This window comes from Larus michahellis, chromosome 4 (genome assembly GCF_964199755.1).
Source record: "Larus michahellis chromosome 4, bLarMic1.1, whole genome shotgun sequence".
In the NCBI taxonomy this organism is placed as follows: domain Eukaryota; kingdom Metazoa; phylum Chordata; class Aves; order Charadriiformes; family Laridae; genus Larus; species Larus michahellis.
In genome coordinates this window covers 83070615-83083348 of record NC_133899.1, presented here as the reverse complement: position 1 = coordinate 83083348, position 12734 = coordinate 83070615, and the positions used below count along the sequence as shown (strand labels likewise).

The window sequence follows — 12734 nt, the reverse complement described above, 5'->3', positions numbered from 1 at the left end:
GCCTACTCCATCCTTTGGCAGACATTCATCTCGTGTTCTCAAAATCCTTAAGTGCTGGAGATTGTTTATTCTGATGCTTTTCTGTGCTCACATCAAAGTCTCTATTGCTGTAATTTAAACCCCTTGTTCTTCCATCTCCAGCTCACAGAAAATAAATTATTTCCTTTGCTCTGCAGTAACAGCAGTCTCCCACTCTGTCAACTCTGCTATAGGCAAAATCCGTTACAGATGAATTCTTACCCATGTGTTTCTGTTCTACTGTTATCATCTTTGGCTGACACCTTAAATACAATAAATAAGTCTGTTGAAACTGCGAGCTACCAAAAAAGTGTATCATATAAGACCAAAGAACATAAGATTCAGGGTTTGAAATAAATTCCGTGAGGGACTGGGCACAAGTTGGCATCTTACTCTCAGTGTGCTACTCTTAATTTAGTGATTAAGATTAGCAAGCAGCTATTAAGTACAGAAATCTTGTTTTCAACTGCTTTTCTTTTTGCACAGCTGTTTCACATCCTTGCTGTGTACAGCTACTCGGGGTTGTTTTGCTTTGATAAATTTTCAAAATTTACATAGTTAGGTAGTGAATCATGGAAACTTTGTAGTTGCCAGTTGTAGAAAGAAGTGATGCCTGTGTTAAAATTCAGCCCCTGGGCACACCATTACATGGAAGTTGTATCTTTATATGATTACTGTCTACTTAGAAATAATTTAGAGCTTTGTAGCACAGTTTTACAGTGTTTCCATAACTGTTACTGTATCTCTAGACATTTCGAATAAAACCCAAGCTGGTTTAGACCACAAGGTTTTAGACATGTCTTCTGGTTATCAAAGGTCAAAGAACAGTTGTTCTCTAATTAATAGATCCACAGGAAGAGGCATTTCTCTACTAAGACAATTAATTGCAAAATAGTTAGGAAAACTTTGTTTATAAACATGCATCAGTATTTTGACTTCATTTGATAATGTCATACTATGTGAAAAAGCTTTTCTTAACAAGGAGCAATCAAACATGGAGAACATGGCTATTGGTTTTGGTCCTAGGTTCTCTAACTTCACAATATTCCTTCTCTGTCTAATTATGGATATAGAAGATTATATAGAGTCTCTGTGTATTTAAAAAAAACCATGGATGGACTGTATAGCATGGCACGAGGTTTCCAGAAGGCCTAAGGGAAGATTTTGTTGTCAGAATTTCTGCTATCCTGCTCTACCTATGGTATACCCAACAAACAGGAGGAAAGCAGAGAAATTTCATGTTATAACCTGTCCTGCCTGCTCTGGGGCAAATGTGTGGGATGAGATGAGACTTCTGCTATTGCAGACAGTCTTTGCCTATATATATGTGTGTATATATATATAGTAGCCTATATATATATATGGCTGTATACATATGTATATATGTGTGTATATATACATATACACAGACCTTTGCTCTTTTCTTAGTTGGATAGCTCTTAGTTTCCAGACTAAGTTAATTACCAGTCAGATTATAATTTGTAGGGGGTTTCTAACAACTTTGAACAGTTCTTCTAGTGTGCCTCCTCTGATACCATTGCAAAATAGATTGAAATAAGTACATTGCACTGTTTCCTACTCAGCAGCATTTGCAGAGGCTGTAGTCTTGCCAGGATCAGATTATTATATTGCTTACTGAGAAAAAGAGGGGGTGAGGGAAGAAAATAAAGTGATTGCTTCTGCAGAGTGACCTGCCGTGATTATGCCTATTACACAACGTACAGAGATTTTGACCATGTGTGAACAGAACATGATTTGATAGAGCATCTAGGCATCATTTTTCTCATTATCCTGAGGCATTTGTCAGGAATCTTTCATTTTTTGCTTTTTTGCTTAGTTTCCTCTTTCATTGAAGTCTCAGTTCCTTGAAGCTGTGGATAATATGTCATTTTATTTATTTATTTATTGACCTGGAACATTAACTGCATAAGGGTCTGATCAGTGACAGGGTTGCTGTATTTGTGGTGAGAATAGCCAGATACAAGGGGGTGGACTTCTTACACCAGCTTTGGTGGCAGGCAGTTTATTGTGTGCCTACAGCTTGTCTCAATTAATTCTGTAGGCTTTTTGACAGCATCTTAAGGCTAACGTAGCTATGTTGCTTTTGGTACCTAAAGCCAAGCTCAAGTGCCTTTGGGCTGTCTTCAGTTATGTCATGTAGACATACTTCCATTCATTCATATTGCATCATGTGGAGAGCCAGAAAGGAAGTTTTTCCAGTTAAAGTGTTTCTGTTTTGTTGACAGGGGAAAAGGAAACGAGTGAGATACTAGTTATATGGAGAAGTTCAAGACAAAACTAAGGGAATCATTTGTGTTTTCTTAGTTTTGAGCTCAGAAGTCACATTCCTCATTGAACAGCCACACAAATAGCTGACTTTCCCACATAGCACTGGGATGTGACTAATACCATAGTTTGCAACTCACATGTCTGCTCTTTTTAGTATGTCTTTTTTTAACAGTAGTCCTTATTTTTATGAGTGCTGTGTACTTGGCAGGACAACAGTAAGATGTTTGCTCTGCTGGAAAGTATTACAGAGGTTTTGCGGTATTTCAAGGCAAATTAATTCATATCTCATTAAAGACAAATGCATTATGTGCCCTGTCTAGACAACAAAGAGATTAGGAACTGGAATGCTACTGCAATTCAAACTATGGTAGTAGTTTCCATAAAACAATATTCCATTTTATGTAATTGTGCCATTTTTCTAATACATGCAGTAAATGTAGGTTATAAAACAGTTTTTATGGGGTTTTTTCCTTACTACTCATAAGTTTTTGCCATCTGCTGCAGTAATGGAGACCGGCCCTATGTGAAAAAACTTGTAGAAATTAAAACCTAGAAGGGGATATGTAAACACAGAAGTAAACATTAACTCTTAGAAGTGCTAATTGCTAAGAAATGTCTGTTTCAGAACGAACAAGTGGTTTTGCAGGAGCACTTCAGCTATGGCTGAAATTATCATTGACTCACAGATAGAGTTGGGTGAGCTCTGGAACTGTTTGGGAAGGATCTGAGCTACCATTTATGGAGGTTAACACTGAGTTTTACTGGAGTTACAGGTTTTTGAAAAGGAAATTTCTTTCTATCAGGAGCTTTTAAGAAACATGTAAACAGCCTTTTTGTTCAGAGAAGCTTTTGAAGCATAGTTAGCTGTCCCAGTAGACTGTGAAAGCAGCCCCCATGCATTTCCAAAGTTGTTACTAAAAATCATTTTCTAATTGTTGCACCAACTGTTTTTGTAGCATTGCTCGCTATGTTGTGTACCAGCTGGCAAAACTTCCTTACCTCTCTGAAATGGGTGAATTTTGCCTGCATACTTGATGGCTTGTGAACTTGAAATCCATAGAGGGTTAGGAATGAACACTTTGGAATGGCTGTTTTGGCTTACAACAGCACAGACAGTGCCAAGGCAAAAAAAAAAAGCCTGCCTCTCCTTCAGCCGTTAGGCAGTTTCAAAAGGTTTGTAGTCAAATCTTGCAGACAAACTGCAACTGGATCAGAGTAAGCCAGTGAACTGGGCCATATTGCTTAGACAAGGAGGGGAAAAGTGGTTCTCCTATTTGAATCCCAGTTACTGTTCTCATGTCAGAGCAGTAAGTGACCCTGGCAGACAAGCACTGCTGCGTTTCTCCACTACAGCTGCCCCTTACCCGCGGGGGCATTGCTGTTCCATATACCCTCTCCCCGCCTCCCTCAGTGTGCAGTGTGTGGCTTTGATAGATGTATTAATCACCATTGAAAAGTTGTCTATAAAGTCATCAACAACACCTTCCCCCAGTTTCTTGGGTTCTAAGCTAAAGTGTAAAGAGCCCAAAAGGAAAGGAAAGCTCGTTCCAGACAGTCATTTGCCAGTCCCAGACAAATATTGGCTGAAAATATGAATAGCGGAAAGTTTTGTTTAAAGTTATCTTTGAAGAAGAACTTTTTTAGAATGTGGGAGGTAGGGTGAGTGTGAGTTGGGAGAGGGAACAGACAAATCAAATGTCAATTTTGAATTTAAAATTAATGATTCCATTTTGAAAGTCAGAGAGTATCAGAATAGAATTGAGCATATTTTGTAGCCTACGCTTAGGGTGTTAATTAGGAATTAAGGGAAAAAAGAGCAAAGCAAAATGAGCATGATTGTAGTTCATAATATATGACTAGTGAAACAGAGTATTAAAAATATTGCCATAGTGAGATACAGAAACCAGATGAAGGCTGCAAATTAAAGTGGGTTTCTATATGAAAGTAGGTTAACTCTGGCCTTGTAGTTCTGCTTTCATAACTTCAACTGAGAAATGCTTTGCTTCTCCCTCTTTATCCTTAGTGTGTTATATGGGCAGAGGATAATGTGGTCCACACCATGGTTGGCTACGCTTCACCAGTCAAGTACAGTCTGCCAAAATAGCCCATAGCGCCTTCTAGGTCAAAGGCTTGCTGTTGGCTGGCGTGTGAAGATTGTCATACCACACTGAAAGAAGAGGTTTTTTTCTTCTGTGCCTTTCCATGTCTATGTAAACATTCAGCCCGAAGGAAAGTACTCTTGTCAAAACCTGCTACCCCAGTTCTGACCTGTGCACTTCTGCTCCATCTTGCATTCAGGCATCTGTTTCAGTTTTCTGGTAGTTGTGGTCCTACCATACTTCACTATCAGTAACATCAGTCAATTTTTTATTCTCAAGTGTGGAGACTAACCATTCTTTAGGAAAACAAATGATGACTTGGCATAATCTGCCAAAGACAAGAAAATTGAAGTTTCTTTCCACGGCAGTCTTATAATATGGGCAACATTTTCTAGGAGTTTCAGTATTTTGTTGGTTTTTTTCCCCCCCTGTTGGTTTTGGAACAGATCCTAACCCCCAAATTGCTTTCAGGTGTTGCAGGATATTCACTGCAGAGTACAATAAGAGCCCACAGGATGCCAAGTATATACTTACAGGTACACAGCATGCTCTTCTCCCTCCTGGCTTCTGTTGTTTACGGGTCCTAGTATACCCATGAATAAATAGGCAATCCTGCTTTCACTCTGCACCAGTCTTTAGCACTTCTTGAGAGCGTATTCCTTTGCTGCTACGTTAAATTAACTGGTATAACATCGTAACAGATTTCAGAGAGATGTACACCCTTACAAGTGTAGCTAATTCTGTCTTTAAGCTATCTGCTCAACTTGTGTGCTCTGCTGCATATGAGAGGCCAGCACCCCCTCTCCTCAGTTTACACAGTTACTCCTGCAAAGACAAAATATTCTGAGAAATAACTCAGTTTGCAGAACTCCAGAAAAAAATGGATTGTTCAGAATCTATTGCAGCAGATGTTTAGGTTTGGTCCTTGTCCAGCAACTGTTGTGTCTCAAGGTAGCCTGATTAGAAAAGGTCTGTAGCCTGATTAAATAAATTATTAAAAAAAAAAAAAAGATAAAAAATATAAACAGTTACACATCTGCATCTGTAAGCATTACTGAGTTCTGCATTGACTACGGATTGTAATATCTGGGTGAAGGAAGTTGGTTTGGAGCGTGGCACAAAATTTCACAGAGAGCATATGAAAGCAAGCTTTTTCCATGCCAGGAAAAAAAACAGTGAAGGGACTTTTTCCCCAGCTGAAAACCCTCATAAAACTGGAAGTCTGAACTGGTGGGACACAACTCAATAAGAGGGGAAAAAAGATGGTTTTTTGGCAGGGCGCTCATTTGTGCAGGAGAAAGCAGTGACTGGAGAATTGCAATTTTGGTGTTAGGTGGCTTTAGAGCTAAAGAGAGAGAGTTATTCCATGAGCTTAAAAACTATTATGGCAAGATTTCTCCTCTGAGGAGAGGTACAATTGGAAAAACTGACTACGCTGAGACCTGGCTGTTTGCCTGAAAGTGGATGGAAGAGGAATGAAACAGTATAGTTTATTCTGGGTATGGTTTATACAGAGGGATTCATAAAAGAAGCTGACAAAGCTACAGACAGAAAATTGGCCAGAAAGAGCAAGGCTGATGAAGCGAAATGCCTAACGGAACCACAAAACCTCAAACATACTACATAACATTTAGATTTTGACCCACCTGATTATGTAGCAACACAAAAGCAAACAAGCAGAACACACACTGTACTGGAATAATGAAACTGCAAAAATATTATGATAATTTCTAGCAGCCTAGAGTCGGTGAAACTAATGTCTTAGTATAGCTGAAATGACTGCTTCTTAATTATAAACATATAACCTGAGTATCACGTCATGGAGTTGAAAAGAATCAGGCCCTAGACTTTGTTTGGCTTCTGCTCTATGTTCTGGGGAATCGAACTGTTTGAAAACATCTCAGGTGGCCAAAATGGGTAACTCAGATGAAGCATTGCGCTTCGCACAGAGCAGCCTTGTCTCACACAGGGCAAGAAGCTTCTGTAAGATTTAATCTGGAGAAGATCTGAAGACAGTGTAGCTGTTTCACAGTGTAATCTTTTCCTCTTTCAGGGATTACAGTAATTTAAGAGCTTCACTTACAATTCTTGCTGACCTAATGTTTAGCCCAGCTGAAACACAAAACTCAACTGGGATAGGGTGGAAGAAGTCAGCAGTTTGGAGAGAAGTTATCTGAAAAAGTAAAAATAGAAAATTAAAAGCTTTGTGGAAACTTTAAATAAAAGGTGCACAGATGACAGTTGATCTGTTCCAGCAAGTGAGATTAATACCTGCCAAAGAGCAATCATGTGGTTTCTTCAGAAAATTCAGGGATTTTTGTATAATTCCTTTTTCTCTTTCCTCCCCTCCCCCTCCCCCTCCCCCACTCCCTCTCCGCTCCTAGCAAAAAGATAGCATCAACCTTATGATGGTACAAACCTATCTGTGGTGGAATACAAGTGACTCAGAATGGTGCTATGGTTTATTCTTCTGTTGGCTAGATTGTGTCCAGCCTGGAGAAAACACATTTTAGAGAACAGAGCTAATCACACAATTTTTAAGAGGTAACCATTAGATGGGAACAGAAAACACCCCCTCCCTGTGAACCAGACACATCAGGGGTACACAAACGTATCCACTTACTCTCTGTATTATGCTCACTGCCATACCTGGGAAGAATTTCCGACTCGTTTGTATGTTCACCCTGTGCAGCATGAGAGGAAGGTGAGCCATCTCTACCACAGTGCTTGTGGGACCTCTGGGTGAAGAGACTTCAGTCTGAGTCTGTGCTTCAGATGGGAAACCAGGTGTCCCTCTCACATGAGCATTTTTGTTAAGGACATGAAATGATTCCAGGTTTGAAAAACTGAATGTGTGTTCAAGCCCCTTGCTAGCGTGAGGCCTAATCTAGTGTCTTAGCTGGGTAGCAAAGGCTGATGCATTAGGGAACTGTGGGTTTGGTTTTTTTCCCTAGGATGTATGTGTCTCTTCGGTAGTTGTCAGTCTTAAATTACTGTTCAAACCTGCCTGCTGAATGCTCATATGCAGCAAACAAGGGGGGAGGAAACATTGTGTTTGTTACATGCATTTCAAAAGCGTGTGACATGGAAATCATGTTCTTTGGCAGACTAGAATGTTGCTAAATGTAAATTAACTCCATCTCCAGCAGGAGTGATGTCAGCTGAGAATCTGCTCCTGCATATTTTGCAATATTTAAATTTAATTAAAGAAAGGATGTACAACTTACTTGTGTAAGTATTTAGACTTGTGCAGCTGTGAGCTCGCAGGTGATGGGCTATGGTGATAGGTACATGAGAAGCACGCCATCAACCAGGAAAAGGAAACCAAGTGGTGCATGACATCTACTGCTTCCCAGAAGTATCGGCTTTACGGTAGTGCTGCTGTTACCATAAAGTCCCAGGAACGCTTAATGTTACCAGTCCTGTGGAAAGCAGCACTGTGTTTTTCAGCATAGAAGCTGTTGCTGATAAAAATGCTCAGGCACTACAAAGATGCTTACGTTTGTCTGAGAAGAATTTGTCTGCCCCTTGCAAAGGGGAGCAGAGGAGCAGTTTAAAGAAAAAGGAAACATTTCCCTTCTCCCTGAAGGCTGTCCTTGCTGGCTTAGGAAAGCTAACAACGCTGTGGAGTTTCTGAGGTCAACACTAATGTTGCTGGGGAAGAGGAGGGAGGATGGTGTAAAGCTACCTGGCCTGTGATCAAGAAAGCTGTGCAGAATGGTCTCCCACAGAGCATAAAGATACCCTTGGCTGCTGCAGCTGCTGTGGTGTAGCCTCTTTCCTTCAGTCTTGCCCCCCATCGGAAAAACAGCCAACAAGTAACGGATCACAGTTGTACTCTAATACAAGTAAGAATAAATTTAATACAAACGCCTTCAGTGCTCCCCTCCAAAAAAAACCCAAACAAACAAAAAAAACCCAAAAAAACCCCACCAAAAAGCCTTCAGAACAAGACAAGTTATTTTCTTGAGGTTGGTGGTATTAATATTACACAAGAAGTGAAGCCACCAAACACTTTAAGGGCACACTATTCAGGTATGCCAGGGAGATAGCATTGTTCTATTGCAAAACTGTGGTGGTATGAAGAACCAAAGCAAGCATTTTTCCTTGGTTCCCAAATAAGAAATATAATCAATCAAGACCTTCTGGTATTTCAGGAAGAGGTATGGATTTCTGTCACACAGTGGAAAATTATACTTTTGTCCTTTTCTTCAGGAGTGTATCATTGACGAAGACTGTGAAACAGGAAAATACTGCCAGTTCTCCACCTTTGAATACAAGTGCCAGCTCTGTAAAACCCAGCATACAGTAAGTTCTGAATAAGATGTGATTTTATGTGGTTTTTAGAAACTCAATATGCAAGTTATTGTTGCTAATGTCAGCAAGTCAAAATTGGTAGAAAAGAAGCAAAGTTTCTGCATGAGGTTAAAAAATGGATGTCAAGTATTTTGGGTTGGCATTGTAGGTTTTGGGGTTTTTCCTGCCTGTTAACACAACTAAGTTTTAAGGTTTATGTTCTCCTGTGCTTTAAAACCTGCACTCCGCTCCTCCTGACTCAAGCTCGACTTGTTCGGTGGCGTAAGGACAGCGTAAATTTAACACAGTGTAAGTTGCCAGTGGAATGGGCAAAGCGGAAATGCTGTGCCAGGTCCTAAGGCTCAGCTGACAGTTGGTCATTTCCAGCTCTTGATTCACAAAGAGAATTGCAGCAGCCTCTGTTCTTGCCTTCATTGATGGCTTGTACAATGTTGTAGTGCAGTTGTTACTGTAAATGACCCTCTTACATGGATCATTTACATTATTTGAATCTGGGAACCTCAGGAAGCAGTCAGTTCCTGTCTTTTGAGCTAAAAGATAAATGTTCTTGGTAGTAGCTATGGTTAGATTATCTTCTGTAGGTGACAGGTGCCTGAGAAGCTCAGGCTTTTTCTGTGGTGAAAATTCAGCTTAAGAGCAGTCTCTCAAAAAAGGCCTTTTATCTGACTGTCCCTTTTAATCTAAGTTCTGCTGATGGCCTCTTACGAAACAAATTCATTCCTTAAAGCACTTGCAAACAGTTACGTCTACAAGCAAGCAAACCTTGCTGTGAAGTCATGTAATCAATAGGATTATTATAATCTAAAAGCACCAGGCTGTTCCTGAAATGATTTACATGCTTATCTTGATAACTTCAGGGAGCTCTGTTGTCTTCAGTGGACTGAATGCTTGCTTAAACGCAAGTCCTGAATATATGCTTCTGTCATTAAGAAAGCTTATTCTTCGTATTTTAGAAAATGTCAAACTGATAATTTTTCATGTTAACATGGAATAATTGAAAATCAAGATTGGGATGATCTAACACCTACACACACACACACACCCCTTTTCTTTACAGTCCTCAATAGAACATTTGTAGGATAAAGAAAATAAAAATTGTGTCCTAGCTACATTCCTGTTGTAAAGTGAGCTCAGACTGAAGGTGGTAGGATCAATTTCCTGACCTAGAATCCTCACAATTACAAAACATTTTTCTTTTTAGTTAGCCAGTCTTAATAGTGCTAGTGTGGTCCTACTTCTTGCCCTGTGTTAAGCACTTCCTGTGGGATCCACTGGAAAAGAAATTCTGATTTTGTATGGCTGCCCAGACAGGGCTTTACACAGACAGAAAAAAGCCGTTAAAATGCTGACCTAATAGGAATCTTTAAGATGTTAATAAAACTACCTAAAAAAAGAAACAAAGTGACACACCGTTTTTATTAGGTTGATTTATTAGGTGTGTTTAGTTGAAACACTGAGACAATTGTCATACAAAGCTATCTCTAGCTAGAGATTCACATTTCTGATTTGCAAAGAGAATTTTTCTTCACACATACTTTTTTCAAAGATTCTAGGTTCCAAATGAGATTTGGTTCTTATTACAACAAAAAATTAGATTGTAGTAAATTTTTTTTTTTGCTTTGCTCTTTGAAAGCAATTCTTCTGAACAAATTGTAAATTCCTAACTGCATTTAACAATGGAAAATAATCAGTAGCATTTTCCATTGATAATGATTAATTTATTGATGTTTTTTTTCCTTGATTGCAAAAGGCTGTCCTGAAATCTATCTGACACTGCAGGATGTCTGGCTGTTGATTTTGATGTAAATGCTAAAATAAGAATTCAGGTTTTGTAAGATTGAAAGTATAATAGTGTAGGAGTGCTGTTACCCTACTGCGGAGGTTCTTGTCTGGCAAATAGTTTTATGTATGCTTGAAATTGAGAACCTAAGCAATTCTGTTTAAACACTGGGAATAGGGCATGCATATATTTAAAACACATATGTGCAGTTACCTTCAGGACCAGAGTCTAATTCTATGTTTAGCCATCTGTTGATACATGCAATTAGTGCTGGAGTGACAGTTTTGTCATGTGCTTTTCCCATTTGCAAGCATTGCTCGCGGGACGTTGAATGCTGTGGAGACCAGCTTTGCGTTTGGGGCGAGTGCAGGAAATCCACGTCAAAAGGCGAGAACGGCACCATTTGTGAGAACCAACATGACTGCAACCCTGGAATGTGCTGTGCTTTTCAGAAAGGTACAGAGGTTTTGCTTTTTATCCTATTCATTTGATAATACAGGCGTGTTAATATTTAGCTCTTTCGCCCAAGTGAAGAGGTTAAATCTCTACAGAATCAATAGGTCATGCTCCCTTGGCTCATGGAAAACACTGTGTTAACTTCATTATAAAACTTTAATAGAATTCAGAATGAGAAACAGTCTGACAGGGGTGCACAACAGTGAAAGAAAAGCCTAGAGCACACTAGAGAAAAGCACACTAGAGAGGAGACCAGCATGAGAAGCACAAAAATCTACTGTTTCTAAAGGAGAGTCTCAGACATGTAAAAGTAGCAGAGCTCTGTGTCAAACCTTCACCCAATAGAACAAAAATAAGAGAATTAAAAATGTACAAAATAAATAAATGAGACTACTGAAAGTGGCTTTTCCTTCATATCAGCAAGACGCCATCAGAATCAGATTGCAGATACATTGCATCTGAGTTTCATATGAGCCTTCCAGCTCCCCCACACTACGCAATACTGACTGGACAGACGAGATATAGAGGAATGATGTTTCAGGTTATGTTGTCAGTCCACATGGGAACATGAAACTTGATTTTCAGAAGAGAAGAGAGGAGGAGAAGGTATCAGGCCTAAAATAAGTCCTAAATCCTGCCTGGTCAGGGCCTAGCTGCTTCTACCATTTTATACCCACTAGGTCCTCACCACTTTTTATCATAGCTCACCTGAATTTTGTAGTGACGGGATACAATTCCAGCCATCTTTCTACATCAGGTAGATACTTCTCTAGATAACTTTTTTCATGACTCTCGCTATGAGGAAGAGAAGAGGTTGTACCTTCACTGACAGTTGAGCTGCCTGTCCGGCCATCAAGCCTGCTGGGAGATCACGCTACTAGGGCATTTCAGGAAAACACAGGAGAAAGCTCCAACAGCTCAGCTTTTCCTTGGCAGTTTTGAGCATTACATAGTAGACCTCCAATGTTAAGGTTGACATTCACCCCTGTGCATAAACAAGGGTGCCAAGCCCCAAATGCCATAAAACAGCTTTGCCTATTGTAGAATTACTGTAACAAATTAAAATGGCTGAGTATTAGTTCTTGTAACCTCATTATTCAGTCTCTGAAAATCTGTATTTGTAACCTCTGAAAAGAAATAGAATAGGAAAAACAACAGAGTTCTAAAATATACAGGTATTTCTCTATTCAGATTTTAAAGCATTAATGCTGTGCATTGCAAAGGATTCACTGTAATTTTTGTTTTCTTGGTTTTAGAATAGTCTTTCAAATCTCCAAGGGCTGGATTGTGCAGTACTACTGTACTGACAGTGGTCTCTTAGTGAAGCTGTAGTTGATCTTGCTCATTAAGCATAAACTTCAAATGTCTTACTCCCACCTAGTGGAAAGAACACTAAGTTATAGCTCCCTAATATGTAAGCGGACTTAAAGAGAACTCAAGCCTGTCTTTTCATGTTTTTTGTGTAGACTTAAAGATTAGGTCATCTCACTTTAGGAGACAGTTAACGACTTCTCATAAAATTAATTTACTCTGGCATGCAGAACTGCTGTTTCCTGTGTGCACTCCATTACCTGAAGAAGGTGAACCCTGCCATGATCCTTCAAACAGACTTCTCAACCTCATCACCTGGGAACTGGAACCTGATGGAGTACTTGAGCGATGCCCATGTGCAAGTGGCTTGATCTGCCAACCTCAGAGGTAAAGACTAAAACCGGGCAAGCAAACTGCTTGAAATTTTTGAGGGGTGTCTTTCTACGGTAAATAGATATAGAGCT

At 39.6% G+C, this 12734-nt stretch overlaps 1 protein-coding gene across 2 annotated transcripts in view; it reads left to right on the top strand.

The window, feature by feature from the left end:
• The window catches only part of DKK3 (dickkopf WNT signaling pathway inhibitor 3), a 28585-nt gene that overhangs the window by 13226 nt on the left and 2625 nt on the right, over positions 1 to 12734 (top strand). For both annotated transcript variants that reach the window (XM_074586030.1, XM_074586031.1), the window contains exons 4-6: positions 8622 to 8714; positions 10815 to 10959; positions 12501 to 12657. In XM_074586030.1, coding sequence (XP_074442131.1) covers positions 8622 to 8714; positions 10815 to 10959; positions 12501 to 12657 — 395 coding nt within the window. The remainder of the gene's footprint in view (positions 1 to 8621; positions 8715 to 10814; positions 10960 to 12500; positions 12658 to 12734) is intronic.